This window comes from Phalacrocorax carbo, chromosome 5 (genome assembly GCF_963921805.1).
Source record: "Phalacrocorax carbo chromosome 5, bPhaCar2.1, whole genome shotgun sequence".
Classification (NCBI taxonomy): domain Eukaryota; kingdom Metazoa; phylum Chordata; class Aves; order Suliformes; family Phalacrocoracidae; genus Phalacrocorax; species Phalacrocorax carbo.
Genome location: NC_087517.1, coordinates 55,352,183 through 55,379,205, shown reverse-complemented (window position 1 = coordinate 55,379,205; position 27,023 = coordinate 55,352,183). Strand labels below are relative to the sequence as shown.

Below are 27,023 nucleotides of genomic sequence, written 5' to 3'. Positions count from 1 at the left end.
GGCTCTACTGAGACTATGTTAGGGGAATGGAGAAACAGTGCAACAAAGGAGGTGTGTTTCTCACCTCTACACACAAAAATGCATGTAGGAAGAAATATCTCCCCATCGAGTACTTGACATCCATCAAAAGTCAACTTGCTGCCATCACAGAAAAGCACCTCCTCTGGAATAGCAGCCATGCATAGAAACAATGACTAAAGTTACTCCTCAAAGCCCATAGGAAGTTAGATAAGGAAGAATTAACCATCTCCTCTGTAATTAATATTTTAAAACATTAAATATTACATTATATTGTAATCATTGTAAAAAGTGTAATCATCATTTCAATGAAAAGGGAAAGGTCTTATGCTCAGCTTTTTCTAACATTAGGACACAGCATGTAACTTAAGAATGGAAATAGAGCACCTGATCAAGTCCAGAGTAGATTTTTAATATGGACTGCAGCTGGTGATACTTCTCAGAACAAAGTATTTTAGAATAAGCTGAAAGTGTTGCTGAAGCAACTTCAGCAGCAAAGGAAAAGCTGTAGCTACTGTACTGCTTTCCCTTATAGCCACATGACCAAAATAGCACCTGGAAAGAGAGCACACAGCAACACTGTTTTATGAAGACAACAGGAAGATGGTATGAAGCCATTCTCAAAGCTTCCAGAAGATCCACAGGACTTAAAATTTTTGCAACGTGAAGTCTCACACAGCTTTTTAATATGAACTCCAATCTCTTCAGATCCAATGGTAACATGAACAGCCTTAAAAACAAATGCTCAGTTTTGAGTCCCTTCAAGACCAAGAAACTTTGGTTTTTGAGCTATCTTTGCTGAGGCAACCTACAAAAAAGCAAATGGAGGAGGACAGCAGCATGCTGCTGAGAGGCGACAAGAGCAGCACCATGAATCCCTACAGCCCTCCATGCTGGGAGACGCTCCGTACAATGTACCCTCTTGCAGACAGTGCAGTGTGTGTTGATACGAGCTCTGTCCAGCCAACGCAGCCAGAACCCATGCTTCCTGTAGCATCTGGGGTGTAGCAATTTCCACCTGGCAGGTAGTGCAACACTAAGTGCAGCAGCCTTTCTTTTCCCTAGCATTTTCTAGTGGAAAAATGCAATACAGATCAAAGCTTTTTAAGACACCACAAGGTATACTCCACTATGACTGTGATCTGATGGTAGAATAGGCAAATCAATATAACAGTTACTAAGCTCACTTCAGGAAAACAATCCTTGGATGTCAACAGCTACAGTTTGACACAGCAAGGCCTTGAAATTTTGAGTTTCCAGCTTTCATTGGTCATAACAAAGGTTAGTTACACTGAAACGTGATTTTTTTTCCAGTTTGGGACACTGAAATATCTTCCAAGTCTCAAAAGTAAAGTGGAAAATATGGTTAAGCTGACACTGCAAAAGCCAGGCCTGTTTGTAAAGAAAGCACATCATACACAGTTCTGTAGAGGAAGAAAGTATGCCACAAATTTTATTCAGCATAACTCCACCAGCACAAAGATTACAGGAGATAGAAAGTGCATTAATAAAAGCTAGTCTTTACCAAAAAGAAAATATATTATTGATTCAAAATATCTTACACTTGAATGATGGAACAACTTCTTCTGGGCACCTACTGATTAAGAGAAATATCACGAGAATGGCTGCTTCATAAGGAAATGTAACTTCCCAGTTAAAGTCTGAGAATTTAGTAGAGATCACTGAGTCCAGCAGTCTTCCTTGCTTTCTGCATTAATGCCCTCAGCTGGAACTGCTTGCGAGACAGAAGACGTACATGCTGCAGAAACAAAGAATAAAAACAGCTGGCTATTGGGAAAGTTTTGATATACCTTAATTATATTGCAGTACAAATTTTCAAAGCATGACACATTCCATGACCCACACAGGATGTTAAGTTTTTTGGAAACACTAAATGCATTAGTCTACTAGATGGTATTTTCTTGGCTTAAAATGACTTGTAGATAGATGGCTACCAAATGCAATAATTACAGTATATTTTATGTGATTTTACTAACTCTGCACGTATTCTTATAAAAGAGAAAAGTAGTAATATGTACTCCAAGGTGAAGTCAGAGTAATGCACTTCTCATGGGGCAGAGAACAGTTCTTTTAGCAGTAGATAAACAGAACATAAGAAGCAAGCTACATAAGAAGGAAATAATGTGTCTCTACGTAGTGCATTGTACACCAGATGTTAAAAGCAAAGCTTAAGTGGTAACCTGGGGGGAACCTCAGCTGTTAGAAAGAGGAAGGACTGGTAACTCTTGTTACACAGTGGCCCCAGTACAGACTATTGCCGCTTCTGTGCACTAGCCTTTCCAGATCCAATGGCAACATCAATTGCTCCAACGTACACATCTTGCGTAGTTTTATTCTGCATTTAAAAGTGGTTTTCATCTTTTCAAAATAACAATGGCCCTTATTTCATCTGCCATCACCATGCACATTAGTTTAAAATAAAGCAAGATTATTAGATCAGACATTATGAAAACTTTGTGCTTTAAGGACAGCAAAGAAAGGGAAAAAATTGTCTAAGGTCTCTGCTAGAGACGCAAAACTAGCAGGCTTTTTTTTTTTTTTTTGCTATGATTCTAACACTCCACTGGCTGCCTCAGTAGAGTCATCCACAGACTGCAAGTGAAAAGCTGTCCGAATGCTCTAATCACCCTTAAAGTTAGTTTCTCCAGAATTAGGATGCAAGCCCAATGGAAAGCTTATGCTGACACTGTTGCACTCATCATAAATTCTGTAATTCATCTTTTAAAACCTATGTTTCAACATATAAGTATTCATGTACTTACAGGATCCTCTTCAGTGAAGAAATCACTAACATTAATAATCTGAAGAAAAGTGTTCAAAGTATTTAAACACGTTTAAAATCCACATCTTATAAGCATCCCAAGAAACTTACCTTTAAAAAGACATCTAGATCTATCACTCCACGCCTCAATGCTTCCCCAAGATAGAATATGGTGTCTTCAATTGCGTTTTCCTCTGCATATAAGTTCAGGATCTGCTTGTAAAGGGGTGCTGTAGGAATAATAACTTCATCTATGTCATTATTTTCTGACTGATTTTCCATTTTCTCTAAGGCAGAACTGAGCTCCTCATCCTTCTTCTTGAGAAGTTCAATGTTCTTGTCAACTTCAGCCTAAAAACAATTAAGATGTTTCTTAGGTCTCAAGAGCTAAATGTCTTCTTGTGATACAACTGTCAAGATGAAAGATTTTTAGACATGCCAGTTGATTCTTTACTTCTCTACTCATTTCGACTATGATTTTTAGAAAAGAAATAACTACCAATCTATAATTTTTTGATTCTTTCATTTTAAGAAAGTAAAGGCTGTTTTAGATAATGTTAATCCATTACCAATTTGTAACTGTAGAGAAGGCGCAGCTAACAGTCCAAGTATTTTGAAGGTCCCACATAAGGAAAAATAACCATTTAAACTAGCTAAAGGTATAAAAGCAAAGCCAAAATAATTTTATTTGGAAATGTGTCTTTTGGAGTAAGTTCCTATATAAGTTTGCTGAGCATGGATCACACACTTAACTGTATTGACAGGAAACAAAATATGCCAGCTTTACCCACTAATGGTAACTATAATTTAACTGCATCTGTATGAGAAGTACCTCCTTTTCCTACTTTTGAATTTGCCTCCTGAGATTTTTGTTATCCCACAGCTAACACGCTGCAAGAGACTGTACACCACTGTGTTTTCCTTGTATCACTCAAAGCCCTACAGACCGTTATCACATTCCATTCTCTCTGCCCCCACTGTCTTTTTTCCAGGCTGAAGTCCTAGCTTACTTAGTCATGTCTTATTTAGAAGCTGTCTGTTATGCTGGATCATACTTCTTGCCTTTGCATTGAACACCTACAGTTCTATTATGTCCTTTCTTTCCAAGTTAGGAAAGACTAGAATTACACACTCTATTTAAAGTGGGCACATCTTACTACCAAGCAATAACACAGGGAGCAGATGGACTAAGCAGATGTCAGGCCTTTATGCCTAGAAATTCCTCCAGTTTTTCATTATGAATAGGAGAAACTCATGTCTGGGAAAGGAGAAGCCTGCAGGTTGTACAAGGAGGCTGTGACTAAAATCAGCGTCTCTGCACTAAGACACTGAATTGTTCTCCAGTGCTGCTGTTACACATTATTATCCAGAAAATGAGACACAATTATTAAATAATCTCACACTACTGATGTCTTTCACAGGGAGGACAAAGAAAAACAACATTGTTCCTCTACTACTGAACAATGGCATTTGTACGATACATGCAGGATAATGCATCTTATGGTCGGTCACTGCTATTTCTGACTTGCTTCAGTCTGAACACATGCACCTCAATATGGAAAGGGAATATATATTTAAAAAGCAATCCACTGGAAGCTTTAATATTTCTATCATGCTTAATAATGAATTAATTACATGCTTCTATTCACTACTAGGAATACTCAGATTACAGAGCAGTGTTTCATCTCTGCTTACCACTTCTTGGTCCAGGCGAGTCACCATCTCTTCCAGTTTCTGGTGTCCTTTCTTCAGGTCCTCTTCTGTCCGTTTCAAGGCGTTGAGTTCTGCTTGTGCACGATCCATTTCTTCTTTCATCCGCCATCTCAGTTTATCACTGACTGCTGAAATAAGGGAAGCTCGGATGGTATCCTCACTGATAGTTCCATCTCTACTGGGTCCTGCACAAGAAAATTCACAAGCATAAAATTAACTCTGTTCTGCACTGGCTTCAGTATAAAGCCAGCCTGAAAAAAAAAAGCGGCTAACTTGCTGCATGTACTTTAGCAATATGAGACAGTAAAATAAACTGTTTTCCGTAATAATTTTCAGAAGCAGTGAAGAGAACACAGTGAGATAAGACACATCAAGATGTACACAAGGAAATTTAAGAATACACATCCATTCATTCACTTTACTATTCCCATATCCACAACCTTCCTTTAAATTAAAAATGGGCTGGGCTGGCCATTTCTCCTGAAGACTGCAAATGTTGTTAGTCCAAGTGTTTAAAAGAAGAATAAATTTCTGATAAACTCTAGGAATTAATGGATACATGCATTCAACCACAATTAATGTAATGGCTGGCTCGAGACAGTGAATTTTCCTATAGGTACCTTACTTTGAGGCTTGCCAATTACTGTTGGGTTTGGGCTTTTGGTATTTTTTAGGATTAATAAAAATGGATGAACACTAATCTAACAAAAATAATTTCAATTAATCAGATCTTAACTGCTGCCCTTTTGTATTTATGAATACGTAACAGCAGGGTCTGTTAAAGTAACAAATTACTGGACAGTATCAAGCAATTAGAAGGCTACAATATGATCTAGTCTTTCCAATTGGTTTCACAACTATTTTCATTCAGCCATCCTAGGGCAGGTATCTGAGGGCAGTGAAACAATCAGCATTAATGTAGAACGTTTGTTACTGAGGTAATCTTACTTTAACAAGCAACATTAATTAAAAGATTATAAGGTAAATCAAGAAATGCTAATCAATCAATTGGTTATAGAGATGTTGTGGCAGACAGAAGTCAGACGAGAGTCTTTTAGGTACATGTTCAGTGTGACATGGTCACATGATCATTTCTCTTTTTAAGCTTCTGCAGGATGGTACTGTAATTGGAGCAGGGTGGGGGCGAGCACGGCTTATAAAATTAGGTAATGGTACCCATGAAGAACCTGTAAAAATTCTCTCTGGATAAAATACTTCCTTAATGTTAGTTGAATAAAAAGTACTAGTCAAGCATACAGAGATTCTGTGGAATTAGTTATGCAATTTGATTCTACCAAAAGCAAGCACAGCTATTTTATGTAAGTGTAAGACAAAGATGATGACGTACAATTTGATTGATGGTATACTAATTTGCTAGTTTAGCTTGGTCCATCATGTCCTGAAATTCAGGGTGAAGCAAACTACTAACCAATATTGGTTTAGTGTTATATGACTACCATCTGATAAATGACCAATGTTAACAGTTAAACAGCAACAGAGGCTGCTATGTAAATGAATTACAACAACTGAGGTTACTACCTTTTTAGATTGTTTTGATTGCTAGGTACAACTTGTAATTTCAGTTTATTAAATCACATTTCAATGCAGCAATACCAGAAAATAATAGAAGAAAACAAATTCTCTAACATATTTCATTAGTCACTCTCCCTCTGAAGCGCTTTTGCAAATCAGCCTTTTAATGAGATTACCTAATTTCAAGAGTCTATTCACTAACAGCTTTTTGAATAGAAAGGTAAATCCTTTATGTCTGTCACAGTTGTGCATCTGCAGACCAGGAAATTTAGATTGCTCTAGAGAATATAAAGTGGCTACTGGTGTCAGAAGTCTATCTGTGTTTATCATAAACCACTTCAACCATTCTTCTGTGAGAAAAGTTGGAGTGTCACAGTTTCCCCATGCTTGTGCCTCACACCTTTTAGATCAGTGAAATTTCAATTGGATTGTAACAGCTAGTAATAAAGCAAGAATTATAGCAGGTTTTGTGCCTACACTTTCCAACTTTTATGGATAAAATGTAGAGATTTGAAGTTCTGTAACCAGAAAGAAAATTTGCAAAAAGACATTTTACCAGAGTATCTTTTTATCCAGAGACACAGTCAGCAAAACTCTGAGGCTGTTATAGCATTACATACATATTTCCCAGCGCTGCAGATCTCAAAAAATTACAAAGTCAAAAAAAATATTCATCAAGGCTCCCATGAATCTTACATAGCTAAAGACAAAACTATTAACATATCTTTTGTTTTTCCTTCGCAAAGGTCCAGAAAAGTGTCTCTAGTCATCTGAAATTCAACCAACCTCTTCACCTTTCATAATAATCACAGGCCCTCAGAAGCGGCAAAAGCAAACAAGCAACTCAAACCATACATGGATTTTGCCATTTAAACACAGCAGTTCAAAGATAGTGTAATTAACTCTAAAATTACCAAAGATAAACAGTGCTAAGTATATTTTTTGTAAAATGTGTTCGTCTGATTCGTGTCAATATGGAACAATGCTAGAGTCACACGGTGAAGTGTGACCCTCTAGCATTTGACCGTTCTGTTTGTGCTTGTGTAACGGAGAGGCCGTTCAGTGTTCAATTGAATTGTTAACTGTCTTAATGGTTGGGATGTTGATTGACAATTTGTGTAGTTAATTGTTAAGAAAGAATTTTAGTTAGGAGTAGAAACTAACATCTGAGAATTTTAACAAGATAATAAATAATGCTTAGGCCAGACAAGACGGCATTAGCAATGAATGCTTCACTGTCAAGAGGCCTCCTAAAAGGATACAACTCAGTAACTTCAAGGACTAACAGTGGAAACATCTTGCTACAAAGGAGAGAAAGAAGATAAGGGAAGGCCACAAATCAGCCAGCAGTGATAACAGGGAACTTCTTGGCTCAGGAGGCGCTGAAGCATGAAAACTGGGGGAAAGGTAATTCCGGCAGGGGGAGATTGCGACCACCGACCCAATTCAGGACCAAAAAGACTTGCCCCCCCACACCTGTAAAGAGCATGCGTGCTCATCTACATGGCAAGCGTGGCTAATTTAAATACGGCTGACCAACGGCAAGTGGAATGCTTATCACTGACCAAAGAGTGTAAACTTAGGCGTGTTTTTACTAATTGTTATTAATTAAGTAACTGAATATAAACCCTGTAGTATCGTATGACGGTATGCACGTTAGGCGGAAGGATCCCCCGTGCATCCAGCGCTGCTTGCTTGTCTCTATTCAATAAATTGTATACTTTGATTAAAATTCCTTTGAAGGCTAAATTAATCATAACAATTGGGGGCTCGTCCGGGATGGTCTTGGTTCCTGAATTCTGACTTGATCTAGGAGGGGCGCCCCACCATTCGGTGGCTCCTGGTCAGGTTGGGTCAGGGCTAACGCCATCCTGAACCCGAACAGGGACAAGCAAGGAATTTAATTTTTATAAGCTCCCTTGCCGGCTGCAGCAGTTTGTTTTGCCCGTAATTCTGCGCGCGAAGATCCAAACGAAGACGACGGAGTCGTAAGGATTTAGGTTGTATACCGTTTGGTTGGGTGGGATTCGGTTGCCTGTGTGTGTAAGAGTGTGACTGAGACAGAACCTAGTTCTGAAGTGATTGTGGAGGTCTTCTAACCGCGGTTCCAATCTCCCGCGAGGGACTTGGCCGGTGAAGGACCGAAGCGATTCCTATAGGATTCGTGGGTGGGTGATAGGTCCTAAACCCCCTGCAAGACACTCTTACCGGTAACCAAGGGCTGTAGGAATTGCCACAGTAAAATTCCTAGATGGGTCAGACAAATTCGAGGACCCAGGACCAGAAGAAAGGGAGCAAATTACCAGACATACCATCAGAAAGTCCATTGGGAATAATGATTAGAAATTGGAATGAAAGGGGCCCCAGAAAAGGAAAAAGTAAATTAAAATTGGTTCGATATTGTATGGTTGAATGGCCGAAGAAACCTTTAAGACCACTTGTCTTTTGGCCTGTTTTTGGATCTTTTGAAGACTGGATTTGCCAGGCCTTGAATATATATGTTAATTCAAAGGAACCTTTTAGTCAGGAGGAAAGTGAATATGCAGAATTATGGATCAGGACTTCACGTCCTTTTCCAGCCTCAATACTTACATTAAAGAAAAGAGATGAAAACTTTGAGGAAGAAGAAGGAGATAAAAATAAAAAAGGAAGGGAAAAAGATGATAAATGGGAACCACTGGATAACCTGCCGCCCCCATATCCTAATAATTCACCTCTGGCAGCGGCTTCCCCTCCAGTGGCCGTAGTATCTCCACCAGTCCCACCGTTATCCCTGCCTCCCCCACCAACAGCACCGGAATTAGATAAACCACCAGCTGCATGTACGAGAAGTAGGACTGCCGTATCTGAGGGGGCTTGTCTATATCCCTTACGAGAGGTACCCCTCGGAGGCAATCAGGGAGGCATCGGGTTTGTGGCAGTCCCATTAAATACCACAGATGTAAGAAACTTTAAGAAAGAAATGGGGACCCTATTAGATGATCCCCTCGGAGTATCTGAAAAACTAGATCAATTCCTAGGCCCCAATACTTATACCTGGGAAGAAATACAGTCCATTTTAGGAATCCTATTTACTGCTGAAGAAAGGGGAATGATTAGACAAGTTGGAATAAGGATTTGGGAAAGACAGAATCAGGCAGGGCTCCCGGGAGATCAGAAATGGCCAAATGTGGATCCCCACTGGGATCATCAACAACCTCAAGGAAGACAGAATATGAGGGATTTGAGAACGTTAATCATACAGGGAATAAGGGAAGCGGTTCCCCGAGGGCAAAACATTAATAAAGCATTTAATGAACAACAAGGAAAAGAAGAATCTCCAACAGAATGGTTGGAGAGGTTGAGGAAAAGCTTACAAATGTATTCTGGAATTGATCCGAATACAGTGGCTGGGACTGCAATCCTTAGAACACAATTCGTAGCTAAATCTTGGGGGGATATAAGAAGGAAATTAGAAAAGCTGGAAGACTGGCAAGAAAGAGGATTAGAGGAGTTACTTAGAGAAGCCCAAAAAGTTTATGTTAGAAGGGATGAAGAAAAACAGAAAGCAAAAGCAAAAATTTTTGTAGCAGCAGTAAGAGAAAGTCAGAAAAATAAGACTCCGTCTGGAGAGAAAAGGGAAAAAAAAATAGAGCAGACACCCCCGCGACAACCTTACCGAGAGAGATTTACAACTCCCGTCTGTTACTACTGTAACAAGAGAGGACACGTTCAGAAGAACTGCCGAAAACGGGAACAAGATGAGAGAATGTTTAAAGAAGAATAGGGGTGTCAGGGGCTATATCTTCTGGGGACTCCAACATCAACAGAGCCCTTGATAAAATTATTAATTGGTCCCCATAAAGAGGAAGTTTTATTTTTAGTAGATACAGGAGCTGAGAAATCAACCATTCAAAAACTTCCAAAAGGAATAGAAAAAGGGAAGAGCTATATGTCTGTAGTTGGGGCAAAAGGAGAACCTTTTAAAGTACCAATTTTGAAAGATGTAGAAATAGAGACAGAAAAGAAAATTTGCCTTAATGATTTACTTTTGCTCCCTGAAGCGGAGTACAATTTATTAGGAAGGGATTTGATTTTGAAGTTAAATTTGGGCATTCAGAGTAAAGGAGATAAATTGCAGATTAAATTATACACTTTAACACAAAAAGACGAAGAAGCTGTTAACCCCTCAGTGTGGTATAAAGAAGGGGAAATTGGAAAGATAGAAATGGACCCCATAAGTGTTCAAATTATAGATCCTTATCGCCCAATTAGAATCAAGCAATATCCTATACCCAGGGAGGGCCGAAAAGGATTAAAACCTGTAGTTGACAGACTTCTGGAAAAAGGAACTTTGGAACCATGTATGTCACCCCATAATACACCCATCCTCCCTGTAAAGAAGCCGGATGGCTCATACAGAATGGTACAGGATTTAAGAGCTGTAAATCAGCGAACGATCACTAAGTTCCCTGTGGTGGCAAATCCTTACACTTTACTGAGTCATATTTCTCCTAGATATACTTGGTATAGTGTAATAGATTTAAAGGATGCTTTTTGGGCCTGTCCTCTGGATGAGGAATCCAGAAATTATTTTGCCTTTGAGTGGGAGGACCCCGAAACAGGACGAAAACAACAATTAAGATGGACTGTGCTACCACAGGGGTTTACAGAGTCACCAAATCTATTTGGACAAACTTTAGAGAAAATCTTACAAGATTTTACATTACCCAAGGAGGTAAAATTATTACAATATGTGGATGATTTATTAGTAGCAGGAGAAACTGAAGAGGGGACCCGAGAGGCCACCATTAAATTGTTAAATTTTCTGGGGGAGAAGGGATTGAAGGTGTCCCGATCAAAGCTACAGTTTGTGGAACAGGAAGTAAAATACTTAGGACATTGGCTGAGTAAAGGAAGGAAGAAGCTAGATCCTGATAGGATATCTGGGATTCTATCCTTGAGACCCCCACAAACTAAAAAGGAAATTCGACAAATATTGGGATTATTAGGATACTGTAGACCGTGGCTTGAAAATTATAGTGAAAAGGTAAAATTCCTATATGAGAAATTAACTAATAACCGACTCAAGTGGTACATAGAAGATGACCAGAGATTCGAGGAAATAAAAAAGACATTAATACAAGCACCTGTATTGAGCCTCCCAGATTTAGAAAAACCTTTCTATCTTTTTGTAAATACATCAAACCAGACAGCATATGGAGTTCTTACTCAGGACTGGGCAGGAATCAAAAAACCTGTGGGGTATTGCTCTAAGTTGCTTGATCCAGTAAGCAGAGGATGGCCTGCTTGCCTCCAAGCTCTGGTTGCCACAGCCTTATTAATAGAGGAAGTTCGAAAAATTACTTTTAGTGCTCCTTTAAAGGTGTATACCCCACACAATGTCAGAAATATTTTACAGCAGAAGGCAGAAAAATGGTTAACAGACAGCCGGATCCTAAAGTATGAAGCAATACTAGTAGACTCCCCTGATTTAGAATTGAGGGTGACTTCTGCCCAGAATCCAGCACAATTTTTGTTTGGAGAGTCATCAGAGAAGGAATTACAACATAATTGTTTAGAGGTAATTGAGACCCAGACTAAGGTGAGGCCAGATTTAAGGGATACTGAGTTGGAAGATGGGGAGGTACTATTTATAGATGGTTCCTCCCGAGTGGTGGAAGGGAAAAGAAAATCAGGATATGCAATAATTAATAAGGACCTAGAACTTGTGGAGTCAGGACCCCTGAGTCCATCATGGTCAGCTCAAGCTTGTGAGCTGTATGCCCTCTGTAAGGCCCTGGAATTATTAAAAGGCAAAAGCGGGACTATATTTACAGATTCTAAATACGCATATGGGGTAGTCCATACTTTTGGGAAAATTTGGGAAGAAAGAGGTTTAATTAATACTCACGGGAGAAATCTAATACATCAAGAATTAATAGTAAAAATTTTAAAAGCATTAAGAGAACCAAAGGAAATAGCAGTGGTACATGTGAGAGGACACCAAAAAGGATTAGATTACCGAACTCGAGGGAATAATTTAGCGGATAAAGAGGCCCAGGAAGCAGCCCTGAGAACTAGGGCCGCTAAAATTAATGTAGTACAAACACAGGAGGACATCAGCAAAAAAACACAGGAGGAGAAAGAGAAGAAGTTTACCCCTGAAGAAAAGATAAAAATGGAAAAAATAGGGGCTAAGTTAGAACAAGGAAAATGGATATTGCCTGACCGGAGAGAAATTCTGCCGAAAGCCTATGCCAGACAAATATTGGAACGTTTGCATGCGCAAACACATTGGGGTACAAAGGCGTTAAGTGATCATTTCCTTAAACAATTTGGCTGTATTGGGATTTTTGAAATAGCAAAGCAGATTACACAAGGATGCTTAACTTGTCAAAAGGTAAATAAGAAAGTGTTTCGACAAGTAGCAATAGGAGGGAGAAAAACAGCTTACAGACCTTTCGAGAAAGTACAAATAGATTTTACTGAACTACCTAAAGTAGGGAGAATAAAATATTTATTGGTAATAATACATCATTTGACACAATGGGTAGAGGCTTACCCTGTAGCACGGGCTACAGCACAGATGGTGGTAAAAATTTTATTGGAACATTTGATACCTAGATATGGGATAATCCAGTACATTGATTCTGACCAGGGCACACACTTTACTTCCAGAATAATAAAACTATTATGTCAATCTTTAGGCATTCAGTGGGAATACCACACTCCATGGCACCCACAAAGTTCGGGGAAAGTAGAAAGAATGAATCAAACAATAAAACAACAATTGGCTAAATTAATGATTGAGACACAATTGCCTTGGACGAAATGCTTACCATTGGCACTGTTAAATATAAGAACTAAACCATACAGTGAGACTGGATTATCACCATATGAGATGTTATATGGCATGCCCTACTTTCAAGGGATGCCTTTGGGGAATAATATAATTGAAGACCATAGTATCCAAAAATATATAATTACCATTGGAAAAAGATTAAAAGAGTTAAGGGAGATTGGGATGGTGGCCCAGACACCACCTTTAGGATTTGCAATTCATCAGTTAGAACCAGGAGATAAGGTTCTAATAAAAACATGGAAAGAAAGAAACTTATCTCCCCTTTGGGAAGGACCTTTCCTTGTTTTATTAACTACAGAAACGGCTGTGAGAACTGCTGAAAAAGGGTGGACACATGTGTCGCGAGTGAAAGGTCCAGTGAAGGAGTGGACAGTCACATCTGAACCCGGAGAAACTAAGCTAACCATCAGAAGAACCTGATGAGGACATCGTCAAGGAACATAAGCTAAGTTGCTGTGGGAATTTTATTGTGACTACTCCTGTAGAATTGGTAAACGGAGAAGCTCCTAAATGAATACCCATCAGGGAGACAATATGTCAATAACAAGGATCAGTTAAATATTGGTTCCTGGGAATAGCAATAGGCTATCCATGGTATACCCTGGATTTCTTTCAGACATAGCATACGAATCCTTAAATACATTGAGGTAACTCAGGAAAGGACACCCCTTAAGATTATGGAAGAGGGCAAGACCGGATAGGGAACTGGTGCTGTGGTTTGAAAAGGTCTGCCAAGGGCTGCAACCCCTTTGGGCCGTGACCGCCAATCACTATGGCCCTTACCGGACCTCTTCTAGTCCTGCTTGGGGTGAGTTCCTTAACCCTGGCTGTGACAAACAACTGCAGTCAATGTGTGATAACCACTAGAAGGGGACAGATAAGTTCCCAAGCTTTGGTATATCATACTGTCTACGACTGTAAAGGCCAGGAAATAGGAAGCTGCATTCATAATCTGACCCAGTATGCTTTATGCAGAGAAGGTAACAGGACCGTATGCTATGATCCAAAAGAACTCCCTTACCAATATTGGGTAGAAATGAAAACAAATTCGGAAGTAGGAAGACTAATTGGAACAAGTAAGGTTATAGCATTTTATCATGAAATAGAAACAGGGGTAAAATATGAAATTCCCACAGTTGCTAAAAATCTATTTGTAAATCTTGCTGAAAACATTGCGAAGTCACTGAATGTAACCAATTGTTATGTTTGTGGTGGGACAAACCAGGGTGAACGATGGCCATGGGAGGCTATGGAGAGCAATATAAGTAACCCCCAAGTCTGGAAAACAATGGGAAAGGGTAATAGGAAACAACAATGGGTGCTTCAGACGAGTATAATTGGAAGGAGTTGCTGGCAGAATCTAAAAGACAATGGAAGACCAGTAGGTAATCTAGAGTGTGAGGGAGGTTACCTATGGAATGAAACTCAGAACAATTGGGATAAGTGGGGAAACCCACTGGAGATGAATGATCAATCTAAGAATTGGACCAATGGAACAAATATACCAAAAGGTTGGCCAACTCCTGAAGGACAGTATTGGATTTGCGGCAAACTGGCTTATGCATATTTGCCAAAGAATTGGACAGGATCTTGTGTATTGGGAACTATAAGACCCAGTTTTTTCCTGTTACCCATAAGTCGGGGAGAGCAACTGGGAGTCCAAGTGTATGTTGAGGCTGATGAGTTAAGAAAAAAAAAAAACAAAACGTCATAAGCAGAGCTTACAAATTGGAAATTGGAAAGATAATGAATGGCCTCCGGAGAGGATTATTGCTTATTATGATCCAGCTACATGGGCAGAAGATGGATCTTGAAGCTACAGGACCCCAATATATATATGTTAAATAGAATAATTAGATTACAGGCTGTGGTAGAAATAGTTGTAAATAAGACTGGAGATGCACTTGGATTAATTGCAAAACAGAACACCAAAATGAGAACTGCTTTGTATCAAAACCGCTTAGCTTTAGATTATTTGCTAGCACAAGAAGGAGGAGTGTGTGAAAAATTTAACCTTAGTAACTGTTGTCTAGAAATAGATGATGAAGGAAAAGCTGTAAATGAACTTGTAAAAGAAATTAAGAAAATCGCACACGTCCCAGTTCAAACTTGGAATGGAATCAATCTAGGAGAATTAGGGTGGAACTTTATGGATGGTAATTGGCTTACTAAAATTGGAATAGCTGTACTGGGAATATGTGGAGGACTGTTAGTAATTCCATGTTTAATACCCTGTTTTACTAGACTAATACACTCGGTTATACAAGGAATGCAGATAACTGCAATACCTGTTGATCCAGAAACAAGGAAAAAGAAAACTCATTCCTTGATGATAATAAAGACAAAAGAAGACCCAAAATTGATACCAATTCAGCAAGTATTGACTAGATTGGAAACAAAAACACGAATCAATGCCATAAAAAGAAAAGATGAGGGATTGTAAAATGTGTTCGTCTGATTCGTGTCAATATGGAACAATGCTAGAGTCACACGGTGAAGTGTGACCCTCTAGCATTTGACCGTTCTGTTTGTGCTTGTGTAACGGAGAGGCCGTTCAGTGTTCAATTGAATTGTTAACTGTCTTAATGGTTGGGATGTTGATTGACAATTTGTGTAGTTAATTGTTAAGAAAGAATTTTAGTTAGGAGTAGAAACTAACATCTGAGAATTTTAACAAGATAATAAATAATGCTTAGGCCAGACAAGACGGCATTAGCAATGAATGCTTCACTGTCAAGAGGCCTCCTAAAAGGATACAACTCAGTAACTTCAAGGACTAACAGTGGAAACATCTTGCTACAAAGGAGAGAAAGAAGATAAGGGAAGGCCACAAATCAGCCAGCAGTGATAACAGGGAACTTCTTGGCTCAGGAGGCGCTGAAGCATGAAAACTGGGGGAAAGGTAATTCCGGCAGGGGGAGATTGCGACCACCGACCCAATTCAGGACCAAAAAGACTTGCCCCCCCACACCTGTAAAGAGCATGCGTGCTCATCTACATGGCAAGCGTGGCTAATTTAAATACGGCTGACCAACGGCAAGTGGAATGCTTATCACTGACCAAAGAGTGTAAACTTAGGCGTGTTTTTACTAATTGTTATTAATTAAGTAACTGAATATAAACCCTGTAGTATCGTATGACGGTATGCACGTTAGGCGGAAGGATCCCCCGTGCATCCAGCGCTGCTTGCTTGTCTCTATTCAATAAATTGTATACTTTGATTAAAATTCCTTTGAAGGCTAAATTAATCATAACATTTTTGAATATGTTATTGATAGTACTCAATAACTAAACTAGTACTACACAGAAATAAGATTACAATAATTTTACTGCAGTTATTCAGGAAAAGGGTGGGCTGTTTTGAAATTTTAGCATTACAGTATTCCTGGGGTAGGTTGGATATCTTCCTGATAATCAGCAACAGTCCAGAACAGAGTTTAAAAATCTCAAATTCTGCCTTTAGAAACAAGCACCTGAACAGAAAATGTAACAATTTTCTGCTAGGATCTCATCATAATTAGGAAAAAAGAAATTCTTTGGAGTGCCTGTTGGTATTGTTATACTAACAAATGCAAACTGCTATGGACAAGACCGTACTCCTCAGAATCCTTAAAACATCCGGATGATTTATTTTGCACTTCTGCTGCTTAACAGAACAAGACTGTATAAATTAATCTCTTCCCTATGCTTTTCACTCTATTCCTGTCCACAAAACCTACAGCAAACTAGATATGTGGGAAAATAAAGCTATGCAAATGACAAAGAGGAACTATGGGAAAATGCACATCATGCTTACTAATCTACCAAATTATTCTAAAATGAAGAAAACATCATATTGATAATTAATAATGTGAGCACTTTACGTAGAAATTTACATAGAAATTACACATAGAAATTTACATAGAAATTGCACCATAATTTTTTTAAAATAAGCTAATTACTATTGGAATAAAAGAGATTGAATTATTAATCAACTGGTGTAAAGATAGCCTTATGAAAATAGGAATGTCCCAACACTTGATCTGATTTATAGTTCTGGCTTAAGCATTTCACCCTGTTGCCAGTCAAGATTATTTCCAATATTTGGTAACTATCTATTAGAATCAGCAACAGAAGCTGGCAAATAGCACCATACACACAAACCCAGGAATCATAATTGCTGCTTCTTATGAAAAGGAGAAAAGAACAGTACTTTCTACACTGAGAAGCAAATCCTAAACCAAGTCAGTCAAACTATCTGGGACAAAGAGTTTATTCGCTGTTTAGGACTTTCTGTTTAAGGCAGACAATTGTAAACGTTCATGTTTCAAATCAAAACAAGAAGGGCCAGTTTTACTTCAAGAGTAGCATTAGCATGATTTCAGTTACTGTTTACTTTACATACTGAATTATTATTCTCTAATACAAAGTCAGAACCTGCCATCAGTTCTACTTTTTTTCCCCGCTGATATCCCTCATTCTGGGAGATTTTATACAAGGCTCACTTTGACAGTGAAGTAGTAGTAGTAAAATCACAATACACCTAACACAATGAAAGTTCACACAGAAGTGCCAACAGAGAGGAAAGAGCTCTGTTGAACATACAAAGGATCAGTTTAATACAGCTCAATTAGATTTTATGTATCTTCTTAAAGACCATGAACCCTTAGCATTTTCTGTCACTTCCATAATTAGCCCACCTTGGGGAAGATTTTATGGCACACAGCCATTAAATCCACAGAGCACTGAAACCTTTAACCTTTACCAGGCAGAGTCTGGTTTCAGAAGTGACCTTACAGAATCATCAAACTAGTAACTGCATCAGAAAGCTAATTAATGGCAGATGATTAAACAGAAACAAAAAGCCTGAAGGACTGTTTGAAAAAACAGCTATTATTAAAAACTTAAGCTACTCTGAACTTTCATTCAATTCAGACTAAGCTTACTACAGGAAACATCCCACCGCAACCTCCACAAAACTCTGAAGTTGTAGCACCTGATATGCTCCTAAATAAACTATCACAATAAACCGTAACCAAACAATCTGTATAGGAAATCAACATCTGGAGTTGAAAGAAAAAAAAACAAACAACTGTACTGTAAAAAACCAAACAGTACTATAAATACAGTGGATGATTAGAGAGACATGTTTGCATTTCACTTGGCACACGAGATAAACCATCTATAACAGGTGAATTACTTTTACCTCACTGCCTCAAAGATATCAGTCTAATGTTAAATTGCCACTACAAAATCTGGCATTACAACACGGTATCAGATGATCTTACTCAGGACCTGAAGAGCCTTCTATGATATCTGGCAGATATTCCATCTCTGCTTATCTTCACTAGGTATGAAAATGAGGGAAAGAAATTATATAGGACATATCTATATTTTAAATTAACTCCCTACTACATAAAACCAAAACTGGATCTGTTAGAGAAAGATGCTGCATGTTCCCTGGAAAGGTTCTTTCTGCCTCCCTACACAAGAGCCTGTAGAGACCATCAATTCTCAAGGACCAAAAAACACTGAGCGCTGGCTGAGCTACCTGAATGGGACAGCAGCTTTCTTGCAGTGTGCATGGTAGACACATGTCACCTCCGAGTGGAGATGACCAGTGAAACGATCAACAACTTTCAGAAAAGACTTTTCTAATTCAGAAGGCTGAAAGAACATGGATATGAAGGATGGGATCAGGCACAAGAAGAATACAACACACAACTTACTGTTGTTTCCAAATTCTGTAACAACAGAACAACTCCTCAAATATTTTAAGAGTGAAGTAGAAGCATCTATCTTCCTTTGACAAGCTGTGAGCTTGCTTTGTCCCCATTTGCGTGAAAGAAAATTTCAAAATACACAGAGCTCTGGAGCAAAGAGTGTGTATGAATAACTGGGCGTTCACATGTTAAATGAAGAACCTATGGATGCAAGAGACTACACATGATCGATACTCTGAACAAGGTCACAAAAGTCTACGTTTTTACCACATAACTGCTCCAAAAGCTACTTTCAAAGCTACTCACCAACAGTAGTCACAGGAGGCTGAGAAGGGTAGTACTGAACACTAGTAGTTGCTGGAAATGGAACACCACCCGGATAAGGATAGTTTGGGTAGCTGCTTTGACAAAGAAAGATATATTAATGGTACGTAACTATTTGTAAAATATCATCCATGTATATTATCTTTATGTCACCATGTTAAACGCTTCTTTACATAAAAAAAATGTTTAAATTTCAGGCCAAATTATACTTTTTATCTTTTCCTGTTCACATTAATGTCTTTCTCAATTTATATTTCTAGTATGATTTAAGAAGATAAAATTTTAACTGAAACCCAACCTAGTTATTGCCTGGCCAAGCATTTTGATCATTCCAAATTCTCTTCAATCTCTTAATCTTGCCATGCAATTTGTAACTTGCCATATGAAAAACCCAAAGTATCCAAAATAATTATTCTAGCTACAAACTCACAAACAGCAATTTCAATTTAATAATTTTTAATATGGGAATATTCAATAAGACGACTGCTGAACTGCTTTATGGAAAGCTAGAGAGGTGTGCAAAATATGGTTGCAAGATAAAAATCCTCCAGATATTCTCAGCCATGTGCTGAAGGAAAGCAAAGGTATTCATTTGCTCACTGAAACAATTGCAAGATGACATATGACAGTTTGCAATACCTTTCTAAAATACATTTACTATAAACTGAAACAAGGACTCAAATTAGTCAGTACTAGCCTGACAAGCACTACATACAGCAGAGTATTAACCATGGCTGTAAGTAAACAAAATGGTCCAAGAAAACATGTAAAATATAAAATAAGCATATTCTGTGGCTCTCCAGATAATTGTAAATTTAATAGTTCTTAAAATCTTTAGTTCATAAATAATATTATTTTTAAAATAGGTTTTCTGTTATTTATTTTTGTTCAAACATTAAGAGCACTTCAAATAAACGTATTCAGGAGGAAAAAAATTGCCATAAGAACTTATCAAAATCCCCCTTTTTCACTTCTTAAAATATAACCCCCCACCTTCCTAATGCTGAGTGTTTTAACTTTTTTTTTTTCAATCAAAATGTTATACACTACAGCAACTCCTCTTACACTCCTAAGACAAAAGCAGGACATAAAGATAATAATAAAAATAATTAATTAGGATGTGAAAAAATGTAGCTATACACTAGGAGGCAGCAAACAACATCTATTTGCTAAGACAGAACTGCAAGTCTTCTGGAGAAGCTTTAAGTATATTATATAATATTGTTTGGAATAAAGAAATAATTCTTGTTTTATATTAATCAAAACCTTTTAAAATAATTTTGTTCCCTTCACATTCTCTTAGAGTGCTCTGAATGAAATCCACATTTATGCTGGAGTCAAGGTTTGTATTAATCCAGCAATTGTTTTGTTCAATCTTTTGAGTTGCTAGTTACCCAAAAAAATACTAACAATGCTAATAAAAAACCCAACTTGTAGGGGTACATTTCTTTCTATATCATGCAAGCATATCAACCTTATAAAAACTAATCCAATATACTAGTGAAGCACGATAACATCTGGGAGTTAGGTAACAATTTTCAAAATATATCTACCACCCAAGTATACTGTATTTGAAGAACGCAACACTAAGAGAGTTAAACCTTTCTCAAACTTTCTTCTGGCTATGGACAAGACTTCAGTCCTCACTTTAAAAAAAAAAACTACTAACATGATGATTATACAACAAATATATCATAAGGAAATACAACTAAGACTAGATACTATTCAGTGAAACTGTCTATTAGGTAAATGACGATAGTTCAATGGGGTTCTTACCTTGGGTTTGAAGTGCTTCCTGCTGGATAGGGAGATATTCCACCTGGAACGCCCGGCACATAGGAAGCTAAATAAAACAGTGATTTTGTATATTTTTATTTTTCAGAAGTTTAATATATATTAAGACCACACTTATGCTGCAGTCAGATGCTTTTCAAAATATTATTACACAATGATACAGTGTAACACAGTGAAACAACAGGAGTAAAGTCATTCTATGGCCAAAACCCCTCGATAATGCGTACCCTGCATCCTCTAACACCATAATTTCTCACAATACTCCCAGACATTTCCCATGCTGCTCTCATGCAGCTTGGCAAGAGGGATACATGCAGACGTTTGTTGTGAGCTCTCTCTGTGTCCATTGACCAAGGCAGCTGCTTACCCTCAAAACACACAAAGGACTACACTGCAGTGGACCTTCCCTCCATGTATTGACCTGTTAGAATTTCCTTTCTGCATCCAAGCACATTTTCACAAAACACAGGCAAGTTTTGCATTTCTGAAGATTCTACCTCTAACTACCAACTTTGGTTTAAATATTTTGAAGGGTATTTTGTTTGGAGGGAGACTATAAGAACTGTAATTGAAGTCAATTACACGCTCCCTAGAACCACTGGCTAGAACACCTTTCACTATATATTTATCTTCTTCTTAATCATTACTTTAAGCTAACCACTGGAAGGATAAAAATGGTTATCAATTTAAAAATCCACAATGCATATTTGTACTAAGTAAAATACGGATATATAAGAAAAAGTATCTGCAGCTAGGGAACTCAAAAAATTGCATGTTATTACAGATGACACACCTAAAAAGCTGCCTCCATTTTTATTATGTAATAGCTGGAAAAAGGGAATAACCTTTCCAATGTAGCCATTGATTTTTACTCACTAAATAATGAGTGTATCGTTTAAGTATCTTCAGAGTAGCTAGACTTCACAACAATCGATTAGCTGTTTAACAATCCCATGATGTTCTTATACAGTAGTTTCTGCCATTTAGAAGTTATACATCAAAAAATTTTATCAGCACATACAAATGTCTAAGGCTTTAACAGTCCTAGCAATTTTAAGTTTCTTCTTGGAAATCTGGCAACTCTATTATAAAAAGCATGTTTTGAATATATTTATTCCACATTTCTAGTAATTTTAGAAATATTCCATCACATAGACTTTTTTTTTAAAAAGCTGAGCTATTTTCATCCTTGAATGCTTTCAAATGATTCAGCTGTTTAAAAAGGGCTTCACTTCTTGTTAAACAGCCTATCTAGAACTTTAAAAACCCCAAACCTAAGTGCCTGTAAAATAAGGAAAATCTGACCACACTAGTAAAACTAAGTAGCTATGAACAATGTGAAAATCCTGAAACATTTCCACTAAAACTACTTCAGCTGTGCTAGCACTGAGTGACTACAAGAGTAATTGAGTGTGTTTTAATAGATGGATCTTCCTTAAAGCACAATACAGATCACAGTCTCTCCTAAAACTATGCTTGTACTGACACCAACTGTTCTTGGAAAATCAGAACAGTAGAATCATCTAGTGCTCTTACAGGTAGGCTAGCGATGGACAAGCTAAAAAGTCCCAAACACTTACCTACCTTTAGCCAACTACCTCTAATGGTCCCATTTACATTTGCTACCCCTTTCCTCATGTGTTAAGAGCCTAAGACCCTCTTAAAAATGGTTTCTGATGGAACTGTAATGAATAGTACTTCAGCTTTTCAGGTGTGACACTATGATCTGATGAAAGCTGTGTTTCTGTAGAAAACAGACAAAGCCTTAAAAATGCAGCAAAAATATATAACCCCAAATACAGCTACTCTACCATTAAATTAATGTAGGACTGTTATTGTAGCATTAAACAACCTGCAGCTAATCTGCTCCCCCTCCCTTCCTGCCCCAGTCTTTGGCTGGAGTAGGTCTACTCTACTGGGTTTATTTTTTTTCCCCACCCAATGCAGTCTCATTTTAGAAGATTTTCTAGGTTATTCTGTTTCTCACTTCCCCTTTTACCCCCCCCCACCTACCCCCAGTCTTTAAAATAAGATGCCTCCAGAAGTTAAGACCTTAAGAAGTCTTGAGAATTTTCACAAGACAAGAAAGAGTATTAAATTAGAGTACCAAATCAACAAAGAATGGAAAATCACACGGCAGGGTTTTTTCATTTTCAGCCAGCAATTATTGAAAAAAAAATAAATTTAAAAACCCAACAGGAATGTGGTCATAGGAAACACAAGCAGTATGCTTTTGCTTATGGAATCAATAGTTGCAGGAAACTTAACAGATGGACTTGTATTATCAGAATAAAAAAATTTAAGATGTAAAGACAGTTATCTCAATAATCTGTTTTTAAGGTTATCTCTGAATGTTGACAGGTTACTGGTTGTTTTGAGCAGCTTGGGGGTATTTCGTTGATTTTTTTTTGTGTGTTTGTTTTGTTTTTTCCAGTACAAACTTGATTTTTCCCTCCCTTCCAAAAGTTGAAAAAAAACACCCATTCTTCTAACATAGCTCAAAAAGGTCAGGTACAGCACAGGCTAATTCATTAGCCAGCAATATAGAAAGTCATTCTAGAGTAAAATACATAATTTGTTGACAAACTATGCACAGCAACAAAACGCTTTGGAATATTAACATGATTACTTGTAGAAAATTCGTAGCCATGACCACTTACTAGTTGGTGGTCCTGTTGCCTGGTATGGTGGGTAGCTTGATGAAGTGGTGGGACGAGAAAAGACTGGAGGTTCATCACCAAACACAACAATCATGACCTGAATCAGTTCTAGCAAGTCTGACTGGGGCTGTGAGAGTAAGAAAATCACAAGTTGTTTAACCGACAGTTTAACTGACTCTAATAACAAAACAGTACCAATTCATCAGCTCTCAAAAGCCATCCTTTTATTTGTGGGTTTTAAAAATATTTTAAAATATATATATGTATATGTGTACGTGGCCATATTTAACTTCCTTGATGGATTTCTTTACAGATTCCAAACCCAGACAGCTGGTATTTGAAATAGTAGAGCAAAATACAGCTGCAGTAGTGCTTACACTTAGAATAAACTGAGTAGTACATAGCTCCATATCAAATGCAGGGCAAAAAATTACTAAAGATGACTGTTCAATGATGGATTATAATAATTCTTAAAAATTTAAATCCACTCTCCAACACCAAAAAAGTACAGATCACTAAGTTTTCAGACATTTCAATTTCATACAGCATATAGCGTTTGCTCAGGTTCAGAATGGCTCAAGAGAAAAAATATTCTAACCCACAAAGGACTGGCACAAACCTCCTTTAAATACAGCTAAACTAGCTTCTCAGTTTATAACTACATTTAATATAGGCATGATTTCATTTCACCAAAATAAGGACATGCAGCACCAGATTAAATATCCTATTTCCAAATTTTCTTAGCTCTATAATCCACGTACTTACTTTTACCAACCTCTCAAACTGAATGAATGCTGTATCAACTACATCTTAGATGATCCTCTTGCTTGTGCAAGACCTACATCTTGATCTGGGCAGTCATTTCCCACTATTACCATGCAAGTGCTGAATTCTCACCCATGCTTAATAAAATTATTCCTGTTAATCACTTTTCACAGAACTATGCATCTTGTACAATTCTTCTGACCTTGTCCGCGCAGTTTATCTTCTTTACAAGTCCATGCTTATGCCAAAACTTCTGTGAGGCCTACACTGCTAAATGCTGTATTTATTGGTAAAACATACATCCACATACTCAAAGCTCCAGCAATGACTACATAAAGAATTCCAAGTGCTCATAAAAGTCCATTTTAGTCACAGAGATTAATTTCAGCCCAGAATTGTTTGACAGAATTTATAATTTCCCTTCTGTAAATATTCTTATCTCACAGATCTTCTTCCTATCAGTTCCTACCAGGGAAGGACGCCTATGCTGCACTGTTTAATCAGACAAACTGTAACTAAAAATGCAATTAACCAGGCAACAGAATGCAACATCCTGAACTTTAAGACATTAGAAATAACCGGTTGTTTTCATTTAAAAAAATGGTTTAAGATGTCAAATAATGAGGATTATGGGTTTTGTTAAAAATTATACATCTAAAGGAATTCAGACCTGTGCAATTTGAGGGCTTCAAGTTCCCTATACTTACATATTTCCACTCATGCAGATAAGGAAGGTATATCTTTCCATTTGCATCAACGTGCTTCCCAGTTTTTATTGTCATAGAGCTAGTGGGTTTAACAAAACAAATTGGGGGGTTGAAAGGATAGGTGTCCAGCAGCCACAAGCAAATTGGGATATTGTATGTGTTACCTAGAAAAGATATTTTGAAAGATTTTAAAAGTTACTCCAACTCTCCAACTGCTCTCTTGTATCCAGAGTAAAAAAAAAAACTCCTAAACCCAGTAAATTCAACAGCACAGGGTCAGAAGCCAAAATATATTAATAACATTCAACAAAGAGCTCACAATATGCCCACAGACTCAACATTTTTCAGAACAATCTAACTTTGTTTTACAATTTTAATTTACCACTAATATGTTATCTCGTTTGCTCTACAATGCAACATTACCAGGCCCGAATCTGAATTATCATTATCTGCAGCAATAAATGGTTTGCAACCCTCATTTGAGAAGACTGACAAACGTACAATACTGAGAGAAAAGAGATATTACAGAGCTGTACGAGACTGAAGAAGCAATGCTCAACATTACAATTTTATTCCACAGCCAAAATAGGGAACAATTTCTTTAAAACATTATACTTTAGACAAGTATAGGACTTCAAGAAAATAGCAATCACTGAAGTAGAGAGGTTGAACCAGGACAAATCTAAATAGTTTTTTCATGTAATTTGGGAAAATAATGGTGGTGGTGGTGGTGATGATGATAAATTCATACCTCTGTAAGACACAGGAATGGTTCCACTGAGGCTCATCAACTCCCTAGATGAGCCATCGTTAAAAACTGAAAGGGAACAAACAGTATTTTTAAACCAAATGTTATTTGCTACCTTAATCTCTGTTCAGGTTATACCCCTTCTATTTATTAGCATAAGTTTTCAGATGTTACACTTATATAAACACAGGTTCTGCTCTTGCACATTTTTGGACTAGCAAATGATTGCCTACAGTCAGGTAACTTATGAATAACATATTTCTGAGAAATTAGTGACTAGCTATTGTCAAACTACCTTCACTACAAATAAAACTGTTTCCTCATTCAGAGACCAAGTAAAACACACTGGAACCATACAACCTGCAAATCATACGTATTGCTGCGAAGATAATCTGAACTCAAACTTAATTTAAAAAACAACTGTCATTTTAGGATTACAAAGAATTCCTTATGTTTTCTCCACACAAACAGGTCAGCAAGAATACGGAAAGTTACTGGGCCACAGGCATTTATTACATAATCAGTAAAGGTAATTTAACCAAACGGTAATATACTGAAAAGGAAGAAATGCATTGTACTTGACTCACTGCCACATCTTAGTCTTAGTTCACAAAGTGCAAAACAATCCTGACCTCAATTTACTGAGTTACTGTATTTCATTTTCCCATCCTTTCAACCCAATAGATTATTCTTGGCTGAATAGATCAACTTCTGGTAATAAAGCTTTTATGTTCCCAATCTCCCCTGGAAGTTTCTAGTCATACTTTAAATGTAGCTTATCCCATATGATTCTTTTGGTGCTAATGTTCTGCAAAGGTAGGTAGAACATGTTGGGACTTAAATGGGGGGTTTGTATTTCATTATTAATATAAACCTGAAAATTATCTCAGCAGCAATGTAACCATTTTCTTGTTGCTCATTTCACTGCTCCAAATAATATCAATTATCTGTAAGTGATTCTGTTCTCTGCCTTTCCCAGGCAGCTTAGAAAAAGTTAGGTAACACAGATGAGCTTCTTGTTACAGCTCAAAGCTATCTGGAATTCTGATCACTACTGTTATGCAAGCTTGCTACTCAAACCACAGTCCTTTCACTATTGTTTTTAATTCTCCAGTCACTGGGTAATTTTTATTTCTGTGACAGGTGCTGGCTTGCAGGTATCCAAGTTAAAACTAATTTATCTTTTACCTCACCATGTCCCTTCATAATACTTCTCAGTCCAGATTTTGAATGTAGAAAGCACAAGTCTATAAAGTCTCTGATGATGTATTAGTAATATAAATTAGCTCACAGAGGAACCCCACAGGTGACAGTTAAAAAGAGGTGATAATAAGGATGGCTTCAGCAGCTAGACTGGCTCACTGTATCTTGTAAAACCATACCCTCAGCCTCTGGAGCTCACTTTAGATACCATTTTCATTTAATCCACTAGA

The 27,023-nt window shown here is 37.6% G+C and overlaps 1 protein-coding gene across 1 annotated transcript in view; it reads right to left on the bottom strand.

Moving 5' to 3' along the window:
• Positions 1 to 1,440: 1,440 nt before the first annotated feature.
• Positions 1,441 to 27,023, bottom strand: part of TSG101 (tumor susceptibility 101) — a 32,236-nt gene continuing 6,653 nt past the window's right edge. Inside the window, exons 3-10 of the mRNA XM_064452576.1 lie at positions 25,594 to 25,659; positions 24,843 to 25,006; positions 23,371 to 23,497; positions 20,693 to 20,759; positions 18,899 to 18,990; positions 4,496 to 4,698; positions 2,912 to 3,151; positions 1,441 to 1,777 (exon numbers count right to left, since the gene is read on the bottom strand). Coding sequence (XP_064308646.1) covers positions 1,688 to 1,777; positions 2,912 to 3,151; positions 4,496 to 4,698; positions 18,899 to 18,990; positions 20,693 to 20,759; positions 23,371 to 23,497; positions 24,843 to 25,006; positions 25,594 to 25,659 — 1,049 coding nt within the window. The 3' untranslated portion in view covers positions 1,441 to 1,687. The remainder of the gene's footprint in view (positions 1,778 to 2,911; positions 3,152 to 4,495; positions 4,699 to 18,898; positions 18,991 to 20,692; positions 20,760 to 23,370; positions 23,498 to 24,842; positions 25,007 to 25,593; positions 25,660 to 27,023) is intronic.